Consider the following 24632-nt stretch of genomic DNA (forward strand, 5'->3'; position numbering starts at 1 on the left):
TCAGGAAAGGATGTAGGCCACTCCCAGTTTAGAGATGGGGTAAACATGAGTGATGTCTGTCTGAAAGCTTCCGGTAACGGAGACCTTGATCTCTTTTGCTGACCTGTTCTAGTGCTTCACAGCTTTGTCGTTTGCAGCAGTTCTTGTTCATCTAATTTTGCAGCAAATAGAAGCTATTTTAGAGCATTCTGCTCGTAAGTCAGTGATTCCTGAATATTTTGATGCTGGAGTTCACAGTTTTTGTGAGAGGGAGTCTCTGTGAGCAGTGGGCAGGTGAGCAGCAGCACGGCAAGTCCTCCTAGGTTGTTGCTCTTCACATACATCCACAAGCACATCTTTCGTAGTTGGTACCTGTGGGAAAGTACAGCCAATTTCTGACCTGGGGTGCAGAGAGTGACCTTAGGCAACTGTTTTTATACAAATTGCTAGATAACACAAGAAGTGTTGTCTTGTCTTCCCTGCTTAAAATGCATCAAGGCTTGCCTGAAATCTCCCCTGGTTTGCTTAAGTAGCTGTTTCTGGATAGTGTGGAGATCTTGCTGTCCCTAAGCTGTGGGGAAGAGAAGGCTCAAATGAAAAGGCAGCAAGTGCTTTTCAGTGTTGGTACAGAGACTGTCACTTGGGAAGAAGTCAGCCTGAGCTACCCTCATTCTCCTCTTCTCTAGTAATGGCATGATGAAAGTAGGGAAGGATCATCTTTGGAGAGAACACTGACTGCTGGGAATGACAGGGAGGAACAGAGGAGTCCCAGATGGCATGTGAGTAATAGGTGAAGTCCTACAGCTTTGGAAGAACTATGGGAAAAGTGTGGCCAGTCAGAAGGCTTGCCCTGGTAGGTGGATTAATGGCTTAAAATCAGAGACAGTGGATGTGCAGGTCTGAACTAGTTCGTTATTCCTGCCCATGCCCAGTAGTGTTTGCTTCTTCTTTGACACACAGACTTCCTTCAGCTGTCACCTAGGTTCACAGAGTGAATACAGTGTTTTCCTCATCTTGTGCCTTAGTTGTTGTGGCATTTCTCAGTAACCAGGAGGCTTGGAAGTGACCTGCCTCACTGGCACAGGTATGTATTTGTCTTAGAATACTAAGGAAAAAGGCAGAGTGCTTCCATTTGCTGGTAGAGACTGACCTCTAATATCTCACTGCTAAACGGAGCTTTTTGTAAGATGCATTGAGGTTGCCACAGCAGTTTCATTTCAGAAATATGTATTCCTGCAATGATGACACCTCAGGAATAAGAACTAAACCACATCAGATTGATACTGCAGCCTGAAAGGTGTTCAGGGTTTTTACTGTAGGAGAGAACTGAGCAGGATTTTTATAGGCAAGTGACAGATGATTTATAAAATAGGAGCAGCACAGTGGCACTCGGGAAGGGATGTGTCCTTAGACTGCTTCCATCCCCACCCACAGCTTGCACTGGATGAGAAAAGATGATGTGTCTGACTTGCTCTGCAGAACAGCAAGATGTCTTTGCACTGCAGGGGTTTTTTACGGTGCTCAGCTGTTGCACTTGTTAGATCCAGTCTGTGTGTGCTCATGGAGTGAATCTATAACACAGGCACTGCTGTTAAACTGCACGTGCTGAGAAGCCAGTGCCCTCAGAGTGGCTTCCTATCTTCGGAGTATTTAAGCACAGTACTTAGGGACACATGTGGATGCAGTTCTCACACACTAGCATTAGTTCAGTGGTTAGAAGTCTGTGGGGAAGTAATTATTTCCTGTACAGATAATGCCCCTATGGAATGTGCAGGAAAGCATGCACCTCATCCTTTAATCCATCCTAATACTGTTTGTTATTAGATTGTGCAGCATGGCCAAAACCAAACCCAACCAACCAACCAAAACCAACCCAGACCTACAGGTGAGAGTGTAAAACAGAGCAAGTGGTCTGGACACATCACTGCGTGCCTGGACCATGGTGGTGTTCCAGGTACCACACATAGAAAGTGCAAGACCTGAGACTCCGTGTGTGCTAGAAGAGCTTTACCACGTGTTGTAGTGAAGCGTGAGCAAGGGGGCAGTGATTTGAGCTGATTCCCATTTATTGGGAACACTGCTTACATAGCTCCACAAGAGAAAGAACGCAGCGTCTTGGGAAGAGGTCTCTTCTCCTCGGGAAGAGGGTTAGAAGATGGGAAGGGCCGTGCAACAGAGGGGCAGGTGAAGCATTGAATGGAAAGCTACACTGCAGCAAACCCACACCAGCTTTGGTCCCTGTTTCTCTACGTCATTTAGGATGGGGACTCCACCCTGACTCTTACCAAAGTCTCCAGTGTCTTGTCTCCTAATGGCAGATGAACTGCCTGAATGAAGGAGTGTAGAGTGTCTTGTGGTGGTTCTTCAGGCACTTGTGTCTAATCACATGTGCATCCATTACCCATTCAGAGTCATACTTAGGAAATACAGTATTCATTAGAGGCCACTAAAGGAGAAAATGGAGGTGTGACTTCCAGAGTCAGGGAGTTAATGTACCTCCTCTGCCTGCTGTGGTGGCTCATAGAGCTCTTGGTACAGGTCTGCTTTAAATTCATCAGTGAAGGGATCAGGGCTAAGAAAATGCCAGTGGTTTAAACCAGCCTGTTAATGTGGAACTATATCCAGGTTGTCCGCGTGTAACTCTGCAAGTGTTCTCGCTGTAGCTCTGTAAAATGCCAACTGAGTAACAAGGCATTAAAAGTCTTGTACAAGAATAGTTTTGCACCTCAAGAAATGTTCTGTCCAGAGCCTGCTGTTGTTACTGTCATCAGTAGTAGGCTCCGAGTACAAATTAAAAAGCAGCTCAGTCTGCACTCAAAGGATGGTTCCTGTTTTAGGGAAATGAGTGTAAGATGCAAACTCGTTTCTTAATACAGGTCAGTCTGACCAAGCAGCTCTATCCAGTCCCTCCCTGTGGGACAGTCAGGCTGCCCTCGAGCTGCAGGGCAGCCCAGCATGACAGTGACACTGGGACAGCTGGTTTTCTCAGGAGGGCTGAACCCTGCAAATAAACACCAGCAGGAATAGTGCTGTGTTTCCTCTGCTTGGTTTTGAATCCGTGGCACAGCTTCTCAGCCCCCTGTGAAGGGCTGAGGACAACAGAAGTGAAAATGGCTTTGTGTGTGATGGAACAGATCCCTAAATTAACACGTGATCCAGGGGTACACTTGGGGATTGCAGATTCACAGGAGGTGCAGGGTGAGAGGGGTAAAGCATGAGTGAGTGGATGCCTGTAGCTCCACCAGATCCCAAAAACTTCAGAGCTCCCATCAGATCACAGCAGCTCCATGAGAACCAGGCTCGTCTGCCTTGGTGGGGCTCCTCTGTTCACAAAACAGGGCCTGAAGCCACCACCTCTTCCCTCTGTGCTGAGGGATAATGGTGAGAAGTAATTCTGATGTTACATTTCTGTTGTTAAATTTGAACAAGAGTTAATTTCCAGGAAATATTCAATGTTCAGAATGGTTTTTGTGAGTTTATGAGGTATTTTGGAGATACAGGAGTGTGGTCATTTCCATTGCCTTCAGTGGAGGCAGCCTTGAAGAACAGCTTCAGAAACCTTCGTTTTAGTTTCTTAGAGAATATTGTAATGTTTCTTCAGATTTATATGCAGTGGAAAACTCAAGAAATGGAAAAATCTGCAAGTCTGATTTTTTGGCTCATAAATCTGGAATTTCATCATCAAAGAGCAGAGTCCTTGTGGAAGTGTTTGTATCCACACACATCTTTGCTGCCTCTGAAAAGAGGTTGCTTCCAGTGCAAGACATGTGCTTGTGCTGGGCTGGACATGTTTAGATTTCCTGTATATAATGTGGCAGGAGAAAAGCTGCTTTTGATGACAATTTGTATGCTGCTAAGCTCTCATCGTCAGAGCACTGCGAGACAGATCCTTGTCATGAGATCCTCTGTTGAATATAAAAGACAAGAATGTGGAAACCGTGTTTCTGTCACTTCACTACCTGCTAAGCAGTGCGGCTCTGCACAGATGCCTGAAGTGAGCAAGACAGGAAAGAATGTGGCTAGCAAAATAATTGACAAGGGATAAAGGGTCTTGAACTTTCCAGAGTGATGCCCGTAATGTTCAACCCTGTGGCTCTTATAGCCCATCTCTTAAGTATAGTGAGGTAAATTGTGTATCCTCAGACAGCTTGTCTGTTTTCATTTACACTCCGTGTTCATCCTGTTTGTGGGAGGTTTTCTTCCTGCTCCACAAACAGATGTTCTGATCTTCCACTCACAGAGTGATGGATGTTCTCAGTGCTGCTTGCACGTGCTGCCATTGAGCTGGTGTGCGTCCAGGCCTTGCCGTGTAGATTCCAACTCTTGCAGCACAACCAGTTGCTGTCTTCCCTTCCCTGTACTTGTGATCAGTCACTTTTGAAGGGGACTCCTTGATGTACTCGGTACCATGGAATTGATTATGGAAACAATAAACATAAATACCTTTGGACTTCCCATCAGCTGTGGCTTTGTTCTAGCTGCTTTAGGTGGCAAGTTTGATCCCATGGGAAATGGGCAGCACAGAGATACTTTCCATCACTACCACCCCACATACCTTGTTTGCTGCCTGGAGTTTTGTAATCCTGCTTTTGGGTAGGGGGGCAGTCTCTACTACGCATGGAGAGGGCTCTGGTGCTCCAGGATGTTTGTTTCCACTTCCCATTTTACTAATAGCAATATATTTCTGACCTGCTTGTAGACTGAGCCGGGATTTACAACCATCTATGAAAAACACCATTGTCTTGGTAAGATGCTAAAGGTACAGGTTTAAGACATTGTTGAGTTTATAAGGTCTGTCCTTCGTACTCCTGTTAAGTCGAACAGAAACCCTTTACTACCTAAAATCAAGTAGTCCTGCCCTAAATACTTCATGGGAGCAGTGTCAGTTGCCTGAATAGGAATACATGGGAGCACTAGATGCTGTTTCCTAAGAAGAGTTCCCTGCTTTTCTTTCCTTGTTTCAGTGTTCCCATCTAGGGACAGTGGTGTTTGACAGCACCTTTAGTAACTTCAGTCCTCTGACAAGAAGTTCCAGGAGGTGCTTGGTATCGGGAAAGATCAAGGCTTCGCTTGTTAGAGATCACAGAGCTTAGAGACAAGAGCCTGGAAAATGGACACAAACATGGGGCTCTCCAGTTCTGTTCCACTGGTGTCAGCTTGAAAAGAAAAAAGGCTGGTGGGGAATAGTATTCTGCACAGTGTTATTCTGCATCTCACTGGGATAGTTTTCTCCTGCTGTTTCTGGCTGTACAGAATAATTACTCTCTTTTGACAGTTAAGTGGGTAGGAGCAACTCCCCAGTATCTTGTAGCCTTGAGCTTGTTGTTGTGTAACATCAGTTCAGGCCACATTTCTTCTCTATAAAGGATGCTGCTTTTGCTCATACAAGGTGTGATACCCAGGGTGTGTTGGTACTCAGCTCTAATAAAGTGCACATGCTGGACACCCAGGGAGAGTGGCATTAAACGTGCAGAGCAGCACCATGAACCTGCGTGGCCACTGCTCTTAGTGCCTGAGCTGCAGCAGCTCTGTTTGGCACCGGCCTGCAGGGTGCGGGTGGCTCAGCAGTGCCAGGTCTCTGTCAGTCTCTGCAGCGTACGTGCTCTGCCTGGCAATGGGGAAGGAGGAGACAGCGACATGGACTGCACTGCAGCACACTGCAGCACTCCTGGAACAAAGACGTGCTGGGATAACACGGCTTGTGCTGCTGCTGAGGGCTAACAGGGACACAGCATCTGTGTTACGGGCATTTCCTCGTGGCACTCAGCCGCTTTCCCAGAGGCTTTGCAATTAACAGGACAACTCAAGTATTAATAAGGGTCTAATAATCAGTAACAGTGGTTTGGAGTAGGTAGGAAAAGACCCTAGTGAGCTCCCCTCTGAAATGAGGTGAGAAGGAGAGTGCTGGCTGTGCTCCTTTGTCCCTGGCTCTTGAGCAATCAGACTGGGATGCTGCCTGACACCCCAGTGGAGCTGGCCAGAAGGGTCTCTTATCAGACCACAGCATCCTCTTGGAGAGAAGGATATCTTCAGCCAGTGGACCTGGGCTGTCTCTTATCACTGGTCTGCAATATGGGTCGTCAGTGCAGTACAGCAGAGAGATTGTCTCTCTAATACCCTCTAGTGAGAGTTGTGCTTTGCAGACTGTAGTGTACAAGTATTCCTGTAACCTTCCAGGGAGGACTCTGCATGCAACCAGGTCACTCAGAGAAGACTTTCTGGTTTAAAACTTAATCAGAGCTTGTTCATTTTGATGTATTTGACTGTCAGTGGGCTTTATTTTGTGCTTATCAGTGCTCTGCACCACCACATCAACTCTATGGATGCATGAAACCATGCAGGGTGAGGGTTGTCTTTTCCCCACAGTTTATTATACATGCACAATAGCAAGGTTCATTAAATGTCCCCTAGCCACAAAATCAGGCTGCCCAGCTTTACATGAGCTGCATGAGACTTGTGGGTCACAATACAGAAGGAGCCCTCTGTTTGCAGCCACTCGACCTGCACTGACTGGCCCTGAACACAAAAAGCTTGCTCTGCAGTATCAGGTGTAGCAGTGTCCCATCTGAATCTCCCTGCTCCACAGTTCAAGCATTCATCGCTGTTTCATAGTGCTAGGTTACAGTGCAAGGAGGAGAAAACAACTAACACAGCCTTGAGACTTCCACAGAGACCAGGGGGCTCAGGAGTTGTACTTCTTTTCAGAATGACGTTAGTGGATTATCAGTACCCATGCTCTGATTTCAGGGACTTCTGTTTCTGGTACTTGACTGAGGCTGTTTTCCAAGAAAGGGAGTCTGTCAGTGCCTTTCTAAAGGCTCCTTTTTCTAAGCACAGAGGGAAGCAGAGGAATCTTTTCCTCCATGCATGGTTTCAGGAGGCAAGGCAGGCTGAATTCACCACTCTCATCAAGTAGATTGTCTCTGAAACGGAGAGTGTTTTGCCAGGTCTGACCCTACTGAACTGCTGTCTGCACGGTTTATACTTGCTTAGTGTTTACTTATGTTCATAAAGAAGTTGAGTTATCCCAGTGCTTTATTGTGTCCCTGCAGCTAGAATCTTAAGGGAAAGGATCTGTCTTCTGCCTGCATTTTTCATTTCTGTCTGTTTTCTTTAAGGAATTTCTCTGGAATTGCAGTCAAAGGGCTGCTGCAGGAACCTGCAGCGCTAGGATGCTGCAGGGCAAGTGCCCTGTGCATTGCCAAGCAGAGCAAATCTCCTGTGTGACTTCCAGGATAGCTGTTAGTGGCTTCCTGCAGTAGGCTGCCAAAACCCGAGCTTTCTTTCCATGGGAATATCATCATTCTGGCTTTCTCCAACCTAGATAACCAGTTCAGGATGTCAATATTGGAGCGACTTGAGCAGATGGAGAGGAGAATGGCTGAAATGACAGGCTCCCAGCAGCACAAACAAGGAGTAGGAGGTGGGAGCAATGGAAGTGGGAACGGAGGAACGCAGGTACAGGTAAGAACCTTTCTGTGTCCAGACACAGCAGCTTTATGCTTGCTTTGGGGGTCGGTGGTGGTGAGAAGGGCTGTAGTTTTTCCCTAAACAAGCTTGGTTTTGGGTGTCTTTAGGAGCAGTTGGCTTTCCCTTGCATCTGCCACTGTCTCAGTACTTCTAGAAGGGCAAGGCTGCCTGCTCAGGGCAGGTTGCAGCTCCCGTCAGTGGTTAAACTGGGATGTGTGGTGTTTCAGTGCGTTTCTGGGACTGGGACACTGGGCAGCTGCTTTGAGAGCCGCGTGGTGGTGGTGTGCGAGAAGATGATGAGTCGTGCTTGCTGGGCAAAGTCCAAACACTTGATCCATTCAAAGACCTTCCGAGGAATGACCCTGCTCCACCTCGCTGCTGCCCAGGGCTATGCTACACTGATCCAGACCCTCATCAAATGGCGGTAAGACCCAGCCCGTTGGACTCTGGGGTGTCAGTACAAGCATGGCAGAAGCATGTGTGAGCTCTGCGTGGTGGTACAAACAGCCAAGTCCCTGAACTTGTCCCTGTCCCTTGGTCTGATGGGACCTGTCTCCTGGGACAGCAAGTCCAGTCACTGGCTGTGTCATGCTCTTAAAGGCTCTGGTGGGGGCACTGTCTCTAGTAAACACGTCATGGGCATCTGTGTGACCACTTCTGTGTGGTATGGTGTGCTGGGGAAAGCTGTGCAGTTAGGCAGTGTACCTAACATAGCTGCAGAGCATCATTTGTTCTTTTGTGTCCTCTGCAGCACCAAACATGCAGACAGCATTGATCTGGAGCTGGAAGTTGACCCTTTGAATGTGGATCATTTCTCCTGCACTCCTCTGGTAAGAGCAGACACTGAAACTTCTGGGAGAGTCTGAGGACCCTCTGGAGTTCTTCCTGATATGTTACTTTCCTAATGTGTTTCACACTCTGAAGAGTGGATGTTTCTTGTGTGTCCTTGCTGTGTAAATGGTAGGACATGGCACTCTCAGCTTCCTGGCATTTTGTTGAGAGAGACCTCTCTGATCTGAGAGATTCCTTTGCACGTGAGACTGCTCTGGCTTTGCAGTGATGCTGGTGTCCAGCCATGTTACGGTTTTGCTCCTCAGAGGTGTTTTTCCATGAGGTGGGGTCCAGACTCAACTGCATGAGCGAGAAGGAAGAAGAAGGAAGGCTGCCCAGTGGGTCAGTTGTCTTTTCTTTTGCAGATGTGGGCATGTGCCCTGGGCCACATGGATGCAGCTGTGGTGCTGTACAAGTGGGACCGCCGAGCCATCTCTATCCCCGACTCCCTTGGGAGACTGCCGCTGGCCATTGCCCGCTCTCGGGGCCACGTGAAGTTGGCAGAGTGCTTGGAGCAGCTACAGAGAGATGAGCAAACTCAGCTTGGGCAAAACCCCAGGATTCAGTGCCCTTCAAGCACAGACTCCAACACAGAAAACTGGGTGTCCCAGTGGCAGAGTGAGCTTATTGCCTCTCAGGAGCCTCAGAAGGGAGTCACTGTGATTTCCAGTACAAACACAGGTAAAACAACCGAGTGGGTAGTATCCTCCCTAGGTCATAGTTACTCCCTTTGCACATACTGTCTTAGAGCATGGCACAAACTTCTGCCTGTAGCTCTGTGGCAGAAGCTGTTGTAGTTCCTACAGCAATCATGGTTTTGCATCTTTCATTTTGACCATTGATCTGTTTGTTTCCAGAGCTGAGACGACCAAGATCAGAACCTTCCAGTTACTACAGTAGTGAGACTCAGAAAGATTACCCTGCACCCAAAAAGCATAAGTTGAGCCCTGAATATTTTCAAGCCCGGCAAGAGAAGCTGCTTTCCACTGCATTGAGCCTGGAACAACCAAGCATCAGGAAGCAGAACTCCAGCTCCAAGCAATCTGCCACTGAGACAATCAGCCCCAGTGAAGGGATAAGGGACTATGGCCGAGAGCTCTCCCAGCACATCCCAGAAGTTACGGGGTACCGGAGCTCTGGCAGCCAATCAGGCATCAAATGGAACCCAAAAGACATTTATATTGGTGTGTCTGCAGTGCAGGTGGCAGGGAGCCAGAAGGGGGCTGTGCTGGGGAAGGACACGGTAGCCCATCGGCTACGCCAGCGGGAGCAGATGAACGTGCTGATGATGGCTGACAGGGAGATGGTGGATGCAGAGCTCTTGTCCTATAGGGACAATGCAGGGGATGAGGACTGCTTACACCAAATGGATGACTTGCAGGTAAACATACCCATAACAACAAGCTCAGCAGTCTCAGAGAGCAGTGACTGCACAGAGGAGCCTAAGTGTGAGAAACTTCTGTGGAGGCCTTAAGGGACTCTTGTGTTGTGCTTTGTGAAAGGAGGTGGTCAGTGTATGATTTGTTCCAGTTTCAAAGGGTGTCCTTCCAACCTGGACACAAGGGTTCATTTAGGGTCATGCACTGGCATATGCTTCAGCCATGTACAGAATGCACAGAATTGCAAGGGAATTGCAAAGGAAAAATGGAGAGCAGAGCCTCTTGGTCACCTCAGTGAATGAGGTGGCCCTGTAGTCCTTTGGGAACTGGGAAGCAGTCCCCACAAAGACAGGGTGACCTGAGAGAGGCAGTGCCAAGCTGCTGCGCTTTAGAGGGCAAGGATATAAGGGTGGAGGATGAGAGAACCAGTGGTTTGGGGAAGGAAAAAATCCCACCAGGTATGCAATAAAGGAAGTAAAACCACAACAGAATGAGGAGTAGTCACTGGGGGAAGGATACTGTGTTTGGTCTTCTGCGTGAAAAGAGCAGTGGGAGCACAGCCTTCATGCAGTGCCTCAGCATCTCTGAATACTCTCACCTTGCTGGTGTAACACGGATGAACAGATCTGTGCAAAACCAAGAACTGTTTTCTGTTCTCTGACCCCCAGTGGGGGGGGGGCTTGGTTCAGGATTCCTGGCAAAGCCATCATCCCAAGGGTTGAGCTTCTCATCATGTGGCCTTATTGCCCTCTCCTGCTCTGCTGCACATCTCGGCGAAGGAGTGGCAGGCTTGCTTTTCCTTTGGAAACCAGATTGCAGTGGCAGCTGTCAGTGACATACAGCAAAGGCCCAATGACAAACCTTTCAGCAGGTCCCTGTGCACTCAGAGAGGTGTGGAGAATAGGAAACCTCTCAGTCCTTTGTCAGAAGAGACAGAAAATGAGCTTTGGTGAATGAATTTCCCTCCAGTGCTGAGACAAGCGGTAGACTCCAGCTGCCACAAGTTGGGGAGAAATGGGGCAGTCTGAAGCTGGGCTGTAACACGCGAGCTCCTGCTACCAGGCAGCAAACGTTTGCTCTCCTCTCCCCCTTCCCAGGTGAACATGATGACACTTGCAGAGCACATTATTGAAGCAACGCCTGACAGGATCAAGCGGGAGAATTTTGTGCCAATGGAGTCCCCGCTGGTGGAGAGAACAGACAGTGCTGCCATGAGCACCACAATGAGCTGGCTGGCCAGTTACCTTGCTGATGTCGATCATCTGCCGAGTGCTGCGCAGATAAGGTCGGTAAGAGCTGTGGAGCTGCTCTGGGTTTTTGAGTGGACTGAATGCTGGGCAGCGTGCCCTGATTCTTTAGCCTGCAGATCCTAGTTCTCGGTGGGATTCAGTGCTGGTGTTCCAAGCCCAGCCACACTCTCATGGTCGAATGTAATGCTGCCAGCACAGCTACAGATTGCTGGCAGAACGGGAGTGCATGCAGCAGGAGGGGCAAGTGGCCACGAGGTCTGACTTGTGACTTCTCTTGAGGTGCCAAGTCTGTGCAGTGCAGCTCAGGAATGTGGGACGTTGCTCGGAGAGAGGGAGGGGAACATGAGCTTCTGCCTTGAACTCAGAAGTGGTGTAGTCCTAATCTGTGATGCCAGCCCAGGTGCTTTGTGAGCCATTAATTCCTACTGTGATTGGTATTTCAGAAGTCTGTATAGTGAACCCCTGACCCCTTCTTCGAACACCAGCTTGAGCCCTGCAGGCTCACCCATCAGTGAAATAGCTTTTGAGAAACCCAGCCTTCCCTCGGCAGCAGACTGGTCTGAATTTCTGAGTGCATCCACCAGCGAGAAGGTAGAAAATGAGTTTGCACAGTTAACTCTGTCTGATCATGAGCAGAGAGAACTCTATGAAGCTGCCAAACTCGTCCAGACAGTGTTCAGGAAATATAAGGTACGTGGCCAAAACATCCAATGTCTTTCTTGTTAGGTGTGAGAGAGTATTTGTAACGCAACAAAAATTATGGGTAATAAGTGCTCCTGGGACAAAAACAGAGTTTCTGTCATCACCTTTTCAGTGCTTCTAGCATTTGCTTATCAATGTTTACCCAGCAGCTACCATACTGGAGAGAGCATGCCATGCCATAGCATGTCTTCTGTGCTGGAACAGCACTCACAAAGCACATATTTAAAATATACTCTATATATATGGAGAGGAATTGGTTGCTTAGTTGGTGTAAAGCTCTGATTTCCAGGGTTTGTCCCTAGGTGACAGTCAAGACATATCCTGGAAGTGCCTAGGCCTGAATGGCACTGATAGGAGAGATTTAGAAGTAGGTGCCCTGCAGGGTGCTGTGAGCTGGTTAACATCATCTGTCCTGGGTTTCAGTGCACTGTGCTTATTGCTTCTTTCCTTCTTGGCACAGGGTCGTCCTCTTCGGGAACAGCAAGAGGTGGCTGCCGCTGTCATTCAGCGTTGCTACCGAAAATACAAACAGGTAATGAAGGAAGTGAAATGTTATGAAACACGTGTAAGTGCCATGGACACAGCCCTTTGTAATGGGAATTATCCCATTGTTCCTCCCAGCATGCAGTAATGAAATAGCCTGCTCAGGCACAACTGAAAAGGAAGGAAAATTCATGTCCTGAATCTTAATTTTGGAGGGAATCCTTAAAAGTCTTTTGTGTTGATGCCTGCATTTTTGCTATGGGACAAGAGAGCAGTGATGTTTTCCATATTGGCCTTTATGCATGCTATAACCTGGTGAGACTATTCTCTGACTAGTTGCTTGCCAAATTTCATTGTGAAATTGAAGTTGGTTTCGCCTTTGCTAAAGGTGAAGATGAAAACTAGGTTGTTTTATTTTGCACATCCTAAACTTTTAACCTATGGGAAGTCCCGTGTTATAGCTTGATGTGAGTTGTTCCAGGACTGAGGCTGTTCTCCAGGCTGTAGTTGGAGACATGCTTTTAGGCTGAGTTCTCAACCCCAGAAAAAGAAGATACCTTTTCCTTTTTGTTTCTCTGGTTGGGTTTTGGTTGGTTGGTTGGGGCAGAGGCTGGAGCCCACGTCCCTCTTTTCACTGTACCTTGCTAGACTCAGGCTGTCTGATGCCAGGCAGCATGCTATGTAAAATAAAAGGCATGATGCCTGTGCTCTTTCATTACCTTTGGAAAGCCTTTCTAGTGTTAGGTAACTGCATCATGATTCCCATTCAACCTATCACATGGCTGTCATTCTGGAGTGAAGCTTCCTGTAATAGGGAAGCTGAATTCCTTTCCAAAACTGCTTGACAGTCTGCTTTGTCCTGGATCCTGGAATCGCTTCTTTTAGAAAGAAGATGGTTTGGGGTTTTAGTTTTTCATTCTTTATTTGCAGTACTAACATTAACTGTGTATTTTTCTGTTTCTTCCTAAGCTTACTTGGATAGCCTTGAAGGTAATACAAATACAAACACTATTTTGGAAACGATTCCCTGTGGGTCACTAAGTTTCACATTCAGGATAAACCAGGAGAACCTGGCATTTAGTGCAATGTTTTAATAGTATCCACTAAGAAATACCTGTGGTTGAGAAATCACTATAAAACGTTATGGGAGACATGTAGGGGCTGCCCTGCCGCAGCGTGTCAATGTACACAAGAAGCTCAGTCTCCTCCTACGGGCACTCATATAAGCAGTGATGGGCTGAGGTGTGGGAAGGGTTTTGAAGCCAGTTTCCAGAGGACAGGTTTTCCTTTTTGGCTGCTGTTTTGCCATCACTCGGTGATCTTTGCCTTGGCATTTGGGGAGCACAGGAGAGCATTTATCCCACCCATGTAGCCAGTGTCCTCTGCATTCTGCCTGCCTGCCAAAGTATTTGGAACCTTTGAAATACCTGTGCCCTGAATTCCTAAGACCACCATCTATATTCATGCTTATACTGGAGGCATGACTGTCTTAAACTGTTCACAGCCAGTCATTTTCTACTGTAAAGATGGATTTCTGTGCTGTGCAATGTCCTGCTTTCACCGGAGAGTAGAGTGAGCTGAACTCTTCTCAGAGGTACCCAGGAGGCGAGGTGTGCTCTTTCTGTCAGCACAAGTGAGCTTGGGATCACTGCACTACCTGAGCCTTAGCACTTCCCAGAGGTTAGGTGACTTCTCTGTTTATTCTCTTCCCAGCTGGAGGGGAAAAGGAGAGAGAGCAGCTAATAAGCTACGTGGGTCTTAGAGCTGAATGCAAACGTATTGGGGTCTAGTCTGTCCAGTGACTGCTATTTTCTCTTTCACATGCCTTATTCCTCTGTCATGTTACTGTACTGCTCAGATCAGGCTTATGACTAGATTGGAACAGTCATAGCTCACATCAGTTTTGTATTTGAACCCTTCTATTCGGGGGTTTGTAACTCAGCCACAGAGATCCCATCTGGGCTAAAAATGTGCAGGATAACCATGACCACCCCATGAGTGGACTTATAAAATAGCTGATTTAAAATCAGAATCTGATCCATTTAATGAAAAATCGCAAAAAGAAAAAATGAAAAGAAAAAGGCAATTATGAATGGCAAAATAGAACTGCATCTGCTGACTGCTTCAATTCCAAAAAGTGAAATTTGGTAAATGGTGGTCTGTGATGGTATTGGAGGGGGCTTTGCTTTGGGGTGATGTTGAGGGGTGGGGAGGTGTTTGTTTGCCTTTTGGTTGGGTTTTTTTGTTGTTCCCTCCCTCTCCCATTAGACAGAAAAACTCCATTGGGATCTGTTAGGACATTACCCTGTTGAGGGCAGTGGCTGCAATTTCTGTGTCTCATCTGCCTGATAAAGGGAGCAGAAGTCATCACTGATTAAAATATCCAGGAACAGCAGACACATAAGTGTTGAAAGTGTTAAAACTTTCAAACTGCCATCAGTAAAGACAAAACCTGTGCTGCAGTGCTAGCTCAGAGGCGTGAAGTCTGGACATTATTCTACATCTTGGTCTTAAAAAGGGCTTTTAAAGGCATGCATGAATGCGTACAGTATCTGGGAAGTGGCCATCTACTTGCATGCTCTGGAAGGAAAAGGATGTAGAATAAAGAAGACTTTATAAGAGTTTGTGCCTGCTTTATTTGGAATCATGGGCCTAGAAATAATACAGTGCTAGAGGGAGATTTGGATGCTCATCCAGATTTGCCACTTCAGTGGATGCTTGGTACAGACTTGTAATGAGATTCAGTTTTGCCTGTGACTTGGGCTCAAGATGAGATTTGCTTAACTGACTGTTGTGGGGTTTGGATCATAGGTTATTCCATTTGGAATGGTTGCGCTTACGTGGCTGCGTGAGCAATCAGAGCTCCTGCAGTACTGTGCTGTGGCACAGGAACAAGAAATGAGCTGTTTAAAAGTTATTCCTCCCAGGAAAGTGGAATAACTTGTAAATGGCAAGTTCAGTCCTTATAAAAGCAATTTGTTTAAAAGCTATTTTCAAGTGAAGACACAAGGGTCTTTTGGTTTTAGTTACAGTCATTCACACTGCTTTATCCTTACAGTCACTTAGTTGGGTATATTTTATTGCTGGTATGAGTCTTTACAAACAGTGGCTGCATAGAAATGAGCATCCTGTACTTTGTAAGGGAAACAAACAGTTCCTCTAAGCGCACTCAGTTGATTCATCTCTAACTCGGGCCCACTACAGTGTCAGCACCACTCGGGATCAGTTTCAGCTGTTCCAAAGGTGTCCATAAGTATAGTACCACTGGATATGGTCATTAGCCTATCGTGTAAAGCCCCTGCAGACTAGGGATTAAATGGAACCTCAGAGGGATGGAGCACGTCTCGTGTGAAGACAGGCTAAGGGAGTTGGGGTGGTTGGAAGAGACTCTGGAAAGACCTTATAGCAGCCTTTTGAGACCTAAAGGGGGCTTTATAAGAAAGATGGGGACAAACTTTTTATCAGGGCCTGTGGGGATATGACAAGGGGTAATGGGTTTAAACTGAAAGAGAGATTCAGATCAGTTTTAAGGAAGAAATTCTTTATGATGAGAGTGATGAGACACTGGAAGAGGTTGCCCAGAGAGGTGGTAGATGAAGGTCAGGTGTGACATGGCTCTGTGCAACCTGTTCTGAAGATGTCCCTGCTTATGGCAGGGGGGTTAGACTTAGGTGACCTTTAAAAGGTCCCTTCCAGCGCAGACCTTTCTGTGACTCTGTGAATCCTGTCAAGGGGTCAGCAAAGCAGGGAGTTGCTTTCTTGATGCAGACCAGGTTCTGCACCTAATCTTACGCTTGGTCCACGTTGCCATCACCCTTTTCTCACACAGTTCCCAATCAGCAAGTCAGAAACTTGTTTGCTTCTCATCGTGTCCTAGTGCCACCAGAGCCTTTCCCCACAGGAGCCTGCTGGTTTTAGTGGACTGCCTCAGCTTCTTTTTGTTTCTCTTGTAGTATGCACTTTATAAAAAGATGACGCAAGCTGCCATTCTGATCCAGAGCAAATTCCGAAGTTACTATGAGCAGAAGAAATTCCAGCAGAGCCGCCGGGCCGCGATGCTCATCCAGCAGTACTATCGCAGCTACAAGGAATGTGGGAAGAGGAGGCAAAACCGTCGGGCAGCCACCATTGTACAACAGAAACTCAGGTGAGCTGTTGGGCTCTTAGATGCCACCACGAGCTTTATATGTTGTTTTGACACTGATCAGGGCTGTGCTGTAATACAGACGAATATAGGATAATTACTCTTGCATTTAGCATTGTTCTCCCCAGTTTTGCCTGCACTTCAGTGTTGGGTTTCTTGTGTTTAGAAGCAGTCTGCTTACCAAGAAGCAGGATCAAGCTGCTCGCAAGATTATGCGGTTTTTACGACGCTGCCGCCACAGGTATGACACTGTCTTCTGGTATCTGCCCTTCATTAGAGCAATGCAGCAGTGTTCAAGTGTGTCAGCAATGAGTGCAATGTAAAGGGCAATAGAATCAGCTCGTTACAGATCTGTTAATCAAATAACAAAGCCCAGCTGCTTCCAAGTGTCACTGACAACAATGGAATCTCTAACTTGGGACTGTTGCTGAAGGAGAATCATGTTTAGATCCATTGCTGGTATGGTAAAACAGCCCCAGTTCTGTTGGGCAGATGCAGAGTAAGGAAACTTTGAGCAAAGCAAGACATATGACTTTGAAAGTTGGTCTTAAGGAAGTGTGGAAAAAAAAAAAGGCTTATTGAATCATAGCTACAGCTTGTAAGTGCTGCACAAAGCAGTCACGGGATGTGGGAAAGTGCAAAGTGTGACAGCGCCTGGTGTACACTGGAAAACCCTTCAGTTTGGTCTCGTGATCCTCTGGTAATCACTCATCAAATGCAGGTTCTTTTTAATGTGGATACGTGCCAGCAGAGCAGCAGATGAGGTAATTCATGTCAGCCACCCCACATATACCTCAGAATGGGAGTACAGACACAGACCTGAAGGTGAATCATCTCCTGCCAGCAGGGAACCTGTGCCGGCTTTGCCAGAGATCTCCCATGTGGCAGCTAGCAGTACTCTGCTACAGGCAGGGCATTTGATGTTGCAGTGGAAGGATCCCATATATGATCAGGTTGCAAACTGGGACTTTGCCTAGACAATACCAATTCAAATGTTTCCGACTCTGCTCTCTCCATCCTCACCACACATGCATTTCATCCACTCAGGAGCTGGTCAGACCTGATGCATTTTGAAGCGTGTCTAGTTCAGCCTAGTGATGTTTGAACAAGGAGAGCTCTGAGAGGCAGAGAGGCATGTGATAAACTTGGGTTTAGACACAGAGTTGTTCCTTTTTGCAGGGTTGCAGAGCTGCAGCTTGCAGGAGGTCAGTGTAGCTCATGTTGTGGAAGGACACCTTAGCTGCAGGTCCAGTGGGAAGTAACATGTGTGGACAAGAGAGAGGGCTTTATAGTTTCCAGGACAATTCCAAATGCACTTGAAACAGTCACAGTTGTTCATGATGAAGCACGTAGCTTCTTGCTCTCAGCAGGGCATGTGGAAGAGATCAAAAGGATTTGTTGTGTCTGTTGGGCAGCATGTCCTACTGAAGCAGGGAGAGGCTCAGGACTTCTCTATCCTCTCAGATCTGTTTGAGAGCCAGGCAGTCCCTGGGGAAGCCACATGCACTTTTCAGTCCATGGAGGCTCGGGGGTCAGCCTGCCAGAGGTTCTTCCAGCCCGGTCTCACACGCAAGCCCAGAGAATACCTCACAATAGCTGTATCCCTGGGTTTCCCACCAGTTTCCAGGGTATGCCATGCACTTCAACCATGCTCAGTTAAGTCTTCAGCTGTCAAGTAACTTAATTTCTCCAGGCCTTAAATTGCCCATGATTCCAGGAGGTTTTCTTGCCTTCACCTCATTGTTTTCCTGTTTCTCAGCGTCTCCTTTGTCGAGAGAGATCCTTCTCATTTGCATCACTGGAGTCTGCAGGCAGGACCCTTCCCTTTGCCTGTTGTCTGTCATCTCCTCTCTTCAGCAGCATGGTCACTGCTGCTGTGCATCTCTGGGAGGTGGCTTTAGGTCTTGGGTGTGTATAGAAAGGAAATGAAAACGAAGGGGGCATCCACTGTCAGTAGGCTCTCTTGGCTTAAGTCACACTGCACAGTATTTGAGTTTCTGCAGTAGTACAGTCCTGGCTGTGTCCATAGGCACTTTGTTAGTGGTTATGGTTATTTGGGAGCTCATCCATGGTTATTGGCTAGGATGCAGCAAAAGAAAAGGGTAACTTATTTCCACTGAAGATGTTAACTGTGTTTCAGAGCAGCCTTGCCTTTCCTTCTGAAATAACAGGGATCACACATTTGTGGTCATGTGCCTTCTCGCAGTAATTGCAAGAAGAGCTTTATTCTTGGCTTTGAAGACAGATTGAAGTCTTTTGCTTGTGTAAACATCTGCAGAGGAAGAGAATAATACTGGAAGTGATAGGGATCTACTTATTGAAATAGAGCTTCTCTTGCTTCAGCATCGCAGCTGACTGACCTGTTTGCTTCCTCACCCCCAGCCCAAGGGGGGGAATCCAGGTGCTTTCCCCAGCACAGCCGTATCCCCTAGACCACCTGCACTCATTCTTTTGCAAGCTTGGCTCTGCAACCCTTTTCTGGGCTGCCAATTTGTGGTGCATGTACACAGGGGTACCAGGTGGAAGATGAAGGAATTGTTTCCTTCTTATCTGCTCTCTTCAAACTTCCTGAACTTCCAGTGTCAATAATTGCATTTATTCCTTACTGCTTTTCTTGCTTACCTCTTTCTAAGGATAGAGTAATAAAACTTGGGATGTTAAGTAAGTTTAAATCCACCTCTATACAAGCCTCCTAATTATTTCTCTGCAGTCTACTGTGTGTCTGTGTAAAGCTCACACAGGATGCTGGTGTGACTGGTGCTTAGGCTAACAGCCCCATGCGCTGCTTGAGGAGTACTCCTTGCTGGAATCCTACTGCAGACACCTCTTGAAATGCTCAAAATTAGCACACTGCTGCTATAAACAAGAAATTAAGAAAGCCCCAGGCTCCATAAAGAAATACTTCAGCCATCCGAGCTCCTGAACATCCAGGGGAGGCCATAACAACTAACATCTAGTATTAAATGCTCTGTAGCATAAAGAAGGCACTGTGGAGCCACTTGTTAAAGCACAAATGCTTTGTCAGTACAAGGGATGGAAATGATGGATATTTTTGGAATATCTGAGGGAGTGAGAGAGAAGAGAGCATGCACAGGAACATCGAGGAAAGAGGATCTTGCAGATTTCTGTCAGCTGATAGACAGAGGTGGGGAGGGGGCTGTAAAAGCCACTTTCAGTCTGTTGTGAAGATAATGAGTGAAAGGAAAAGGAAGTCAATTCTTAGGAGTCCAGAAATTCAGCCATAAAAAAGAACAAGAGAGACACTGTTTAACCCAGGGGTTTGTCCACCCACAGATTCTGTTGCTGGGCCTATAAATGACTCTTACTAAGACCTTACTCTGTAGTCTTTAGGCGAGATTTACTCAGGCTTTCCCCTGGCAACCATCTGGTCGGTTGTTTTTTTCCTATGTTAAATTAATCAAAGGCTACTTTAAGCCAGTGATGAGAGCACCTTTTCTGCGAGCACTTAGAACAGCTCCGATGGTCGTCTTGTCCTGTTTTGCTTAGAAGCTTTTTGGCACAAAGGCTCAGTACACAGACTAGTGGTTTCTATCAGCTTGAGGATCTAGGCATGTTGGTCTTGTGTTTTCTGAGCTCTTGAACTTAGGCTCGTTGCCTGACCAGACAGTATTTCAGGTGTTTTGGGAGAGATCCTGTGGTCAGAACTCTCTCAGTAATGGATCCATAGACATTGAGAAACTCAGAAATGTAAGTTTTGGTTGAGTGTATTCTTAGAGAAGATACTTGAGCCCTAGTAGCTGAATATTATCAGGTGTCACGGAGACAAAAGCAGTCATTCATCAGCAGTGGTCATTTTGACAGAACATGTATTGTTGTTTCCTATTGGCTTTGAGAAAAATGATGTATTTGTCCATCTGTGCTCATATTCCAAAACTCTGGTGAAAAACATGCATTAGCCATAACATGGTATCAACATGACTCGTCACCAAAGTGGTGGTTGTTGAGAATGAGAAGCAGAAACTTCTCCGAGGAGAGCTTCACCCATCTTCCCATGGTGCCCGGTCCTATTGGGTGGCCCTAGACTAACCTTGAACCTCGAATTTGCCATTACACCTCCTGTGAGTTGAGCTGTCCCCAGGCATGCTGTCCTGTGTGAGACACAACCAAAGGTTTGTGTATTTAATGGGTTTGGAAAGACTCCACCTGCGTGGTGATCCCCAGATGGGACACATGTAGGAAAATCAGAGAGCTCTGAAGTGGGTTTGGGTTTGCTGAGCTGAAGCCATCCATGGTCCATACAGTCAGCTTTCACTGGGAAGGTAACCTCCTATCTCCTGTTCTTTGATTCTTAGGAAGCTTCTCTGAGAGATACGTGCACCATTGCTAGGCTGTGATTATGATCTGCTGTGTTTTCTGTGGAGGAGCATTTGGAATACGATAGAAAACAAATGCTCACTGCAAGGGAAGGCAGGATGCAGGTAGAAATGCCACAGGGATCGACAGTATTGGGTTTATTTTACTTGCTTACTACTTCCTGCCCTACAACACCCAAACACAGGACTGCTCTTCCCTGCTAAAGAGGAGGAGTCCAGTAGGCAGGAGCGGGAAGGGTTCTTTCTCTCCAGGCAAGCAGAAGTGTTGTCTCCTCCTCCCTGAAGTGAAGCTCTTGGTAAGGTACGGTTATTGCCATGTGTGTGCTAATAGCTCTTTGGTATTGTTTTGCAATCTGAAGCCCACTGGTGGACCATAGGCTGTACAAAAGGGTGAGTGTAGCTGCCTGCTAGCCAGTTCCTCTCTTCCATTTTAAATATTTTTGCTTTCTGCTTGCTTGCATGGGGCTGCAGCCAAGATATGCCAGTAAGTTTCACCTCCATTAATGATATCAAACAGAACCCTGTATAAACTAACCCTACTGCAATGACTAACACTGCTGCTTTTGTAACAGGACAGAGCTCTGCAGTAGATGTTACCAGTGCATGAATGTGTGGAAAAGGACATGTATATTCATCATGGGCATGCTTAGGCAGCGTTCTCGGTGGGATATACTTTCAGTATCCACAACAGCTGTTGGTGGACCTTGGAACTTACTGGGGTCTGCACTCACACATGCTCTATGAGTAATGATGTCCCTTGTCGAGGGGCGGCGACAGCCTACAGGCTAGAGCATAGGAAGCTGCAGTACAGAGGCAGCCTACATTTAGAGTATTTGTTTCTGGGTATTTGTTTCAACCTGAGCCAGGTTGAAGCAGAAGAGCTCTTCACACTGCTTTTTACTCCCTAAGGTGGTTAAGTACCAACACTTACCTTCTAGAAGTTGGTCTTCGGTAAGTTACACGTCTGGTTGCCTTACTAGGACCAGCTTCTGACAACTGCTTCTCTCAGCTGTTTACATAGCAGGAAGGAAAACAAAAACCCTAAAATGAAGACGAAGCTGCTGTGACTGCGTTATAGTAAGTGCCACGTGAGCTTCTGTCAGGAGCCTCATTCTCAGCATACAGAGACTCCGTTTGCCTTTGTGCTCAGTCACATTAGTGGGCTGCTTTGCTACCTGACAGCAGGGAGGGAATACTCCAAAGCATTCCCATGGCAGGTCAAAGGGAATGCTGAGGCTTTCAAGGCACATGCTTGAGTCGTCAGCAGGGCTGCTTGGTGCCATCCTGCACTTGTGAGGCTGTAGGACAGCAGGGTGTTTGTCAGCAACTGCAGGCAGGAATAACACCGTTTGTGTGCTCACCACTACTGTTTCAACAAGGGGGGAGAGGCAGGGGAAGGGATGACCTGGACTCCTGCTTCCAGGTAGCATTTAGAAAAGAAAACTGAATTGTTGATCATGGGGTTATGCTGCCTTTGAATTGCACAGATGCCTTTTATGACTTAGGAGTAAGAGTATGAATCGGGCTAAAGCCTGCTTCTTTGTTAGGCTCAAAGAAGCAATAGCTGATGACATTTCTTAACTAACTCTGACTTTTGTACTACTGTTTTACCCCAGCTGCAGACACAGCAATGCTGTGAAGTTGTCAGCTGGAAAAAAACAGCTCCACATCTTGGCAATGTGCTTTACAGCTAGCGCAGGTTTATTCAGGAATAAAGGTGGACTAACTGGGTGACTTGGTTTTGCTAGCCTCCTGCTTTGTGTATGACTAGGACGGATAAGTTTTGGTCTGCAGTTGTGTGTCTGGTTACAAAAAGCCTCTTGAAGAAAAAACATAGTTTGTTTTTGAAAACTACAATTCACTGCAAGTCACTTAGTCATTTGTATTAGAGCAGCCTTCCTCTCTTGTAAGGACAGAGTAAGTATCTACTTTTATATGAAAAGACGTTTGCAAGTTCAGTTGTTTTTAATCTTTGGGTTAGCCACTGTGTCCATGGGACAGTAATGAATAGTGCATACAGATGACCACATTTTAGTCATAGAATCAACCAGGTTGGAAAAGCCCTTCAAGCTCATCAAGTCCAACCATTCCCCAGCACTGCCAAGGCCACCACTAACCCATGGAACTGAGGCCTCATCTCCACGGGGTGTGAACACTTGCAGGGCCGGTGCCTGCAGCCCTGCCCTGGGCAGCCTGTTCCAATGCCTGAGCACCCTCTGGGGCAGGAATTGTTCCTCAGCTCCATCTAAACCTGCCCTGGGGCAGCTTGAGGCCGGTTCCTCTTGTCCCATCCCTTGTTCCCTGGGAGCAGAGCCCAGCCCCTCCTGGCTCCATCCTCCTGTCAGGCACTTCTAGGGAGCGATCAGGTCCCCCCTGAGCCTTCTCTTCTCCAGCCTGAACCCCCCAGCTCCGTCAGCCGTGCCCATCACACTTGGGCTCCAGGCCCTGCACCAGCTCCATTGCCCTGCTCTGGCCCTGCTCCAGCCCCTCAATGTCTATCTTGTAGTGAGGGTCAGAGCTGAACACAGGATTCAAGGTGCAGCCTCACCAGTGCCCAGTGAGGGCACTGACCGGCCAGTTCTCAACATGGGAGGAGAAATAGTTGTTGCACGTTAAGGCTACATGTGAGAAATTAGCAGGAAGCAGATCCTGGAAGTTCAGTAGCATTTGCAAGTTTTGCCTTGTGTGCCAAGTGACAAGTGTGGGATTGATTGGGAAATCACAGAATTCTCTGCTTACCTGCCAGCAGTAAGCTGTGAACTATCACAAATGTCTTAGCTGCTGTTCTGCCCAAAGAGCTCTATTACAGCAAAGAACCCTTTGCTGCTCTGCATCCTGATAGCAACCTATGTGCGTATGCTGCTAGTGTATATGTACATAAGTGTTTCTGATGGACACAAGCTGACATCCATATATGCTGAAGGAACGTATGCAAGCACATGTCTCTCCGCAGTATACAGGCTTGGTGTATTCTGTACACTGACACCGTGCTTAGGTAGTCTGCACAGGGTCAGGTAAAGGATCACAGCATTCACTTCCATGTTTCAGCTTGAAAACCTCTTTTCAAATTGATTCCGCTGGTTTCAGTGTATATGGGATACATTACATCAGGATCAGGCAAGATGGAGAGGTGGGAAATTTGTGTGAGACATTTGATGTAGGGCACGGACAAAATACGCAGCCTCGAGCTGTGACCCTCTCTGCTGTGCTCTTGGTAGGCAGGTGGTCTGCAGCCGTGACAAGGAGCGAGTCTTTTCACATCATTAGGCCAGGCAGTGGCTTTCTGCCTACAGTGAAACTTCCCTCTGCTCTGGGGCAGAATAAGCGCCCTTGTTACCTGCAGTCATGAGTAATAAAGAACATGAATTCACAGCATCTTTCATTTAAAATAGATTCCCTCACACCCACCCTGTTTCTTAATGGTTTGATTGAATGCTTCTCTCCAGTTTGGGGAGTGTGCATGTAGCACCTGAAGTCAGTTTCTCTGGTAAGTACGACTTTATTTCATACCTGAGTAAACAACATCTACTATATTTCGTTGTTGCTTGCACACCCTTCCCTCTTGGTACTTCAGCAACAAGCCCTTTCCTGCTCCTGTGCACCCAGGACTTGTATTTTTTGTGTGTTTTTAACGTGTGCTATGCAGAGGCCGTTGCGTTTGAGTACCTGGTTTCTTACAGCTCTTAGTGAGATTGAGAACGGGGGAAAACCTTAAGGGATTGAAAAGTCCCATTCGTTCGATTTCAGGATGTGTGAGAAAATGTCATATTGGGATGTGTGTCACTGTACCTGCAACGAAAGGTTTCCAAGTAATTTCTTTCATTTACCTCTTGCAGGGGCTGAATGTATTTGGAGCTCAAATGTATGTGTTAAATGGCAGACTGCATGCTTGGGGGTGTCATTCTTATTGGGCCTTTCTGTCTTTTTTGTTTTGCTGCCCAAATGAGGTATCTGGAAAAAGGCAAGAGCTCCCTTTTCTTAACTGTCCCACAGGCCATTTCAGCTCTCAGAGCAACAGGTAACTCGCCAGACAGCCTCCTCTGGCTCCTGCACCCTGTCC

At 47.0% G+C, this 24632-nt stretch overlaps 1 protein-coding gene across 11 annotated transcripts in view; it reads left to right on the top strand.

Annotated features, from left to right (window-relative positions):
- Positions 1–24632, top strand: part of CAMTA1 (calmodulin binding transcription activator 1) — a 223855-nt gene that overhangs the window by 191589 nt on the left and 7634 nt on the right. For 4 of the 11 annotated variants that reach the window (XM_057410214.1, XM_057410224.1, XM_057410223.1 and 1 more), the window contains 13 exons: positions 7304–7443; positions 7677–7873; positions 8201–8279; positions 8646–8961; positions 9138–9661; positions 10757–10944; positions 11353–11599; positions 12072–12143; positions 13064–13084; positions 16048–16241; positions 16405–16479; positions 20932–20962; positions 24520–24590. In XM_057410214.1, the coding sequence (XP_057266197.1) occupies positions 7304–7443; positions 7677–7873; positions 8201–8279; positions 8646–8961; positions 9138–9661; positions 10757–10944; positions 11353–11599; positions 12072–12143; positions 13064–13084; positions 16048–16241; positions 16405–16479; positions 20932–20962; positions 24520–24590 (2155 nt within the window). The remainder of the gene's footprint in view (positions 1–7303; positions 7444–7676; positions 7874–8200; positions 8280–8645; positions 8962–9137; positions 9662–10756; positions 10945–11352; positions 11600–12071; positions 12144–13063; positions 13085–16047; positions 16242–16404; positions 16480–20931; positions 20963–24519; positions 24591–24632) is intronic. The other 7 variants (XM_057410219.1, XM_057410218.1, XM_057410216.1 and 4 more) reach the window with 7 other exon arrangements.

Source organism: Pezoporus wallicus, unplaced genomic scaffold (genome assembly GCF_028554395.1).
Source record: "Pezoporus wallicus isolate ANWC-B61680 ecotype Strahan unplaced genomic scaffold, APGP_CSIRO_Pwel_v1 contig_14862, whole genome shotgun sequence".
NCBI classification, from domain to species: Eukaryota; Metazoa; Chordata; class Aves; order Psittaciformes; family Psittacidae; genus Pezoporus; species Pezoporus wallicus.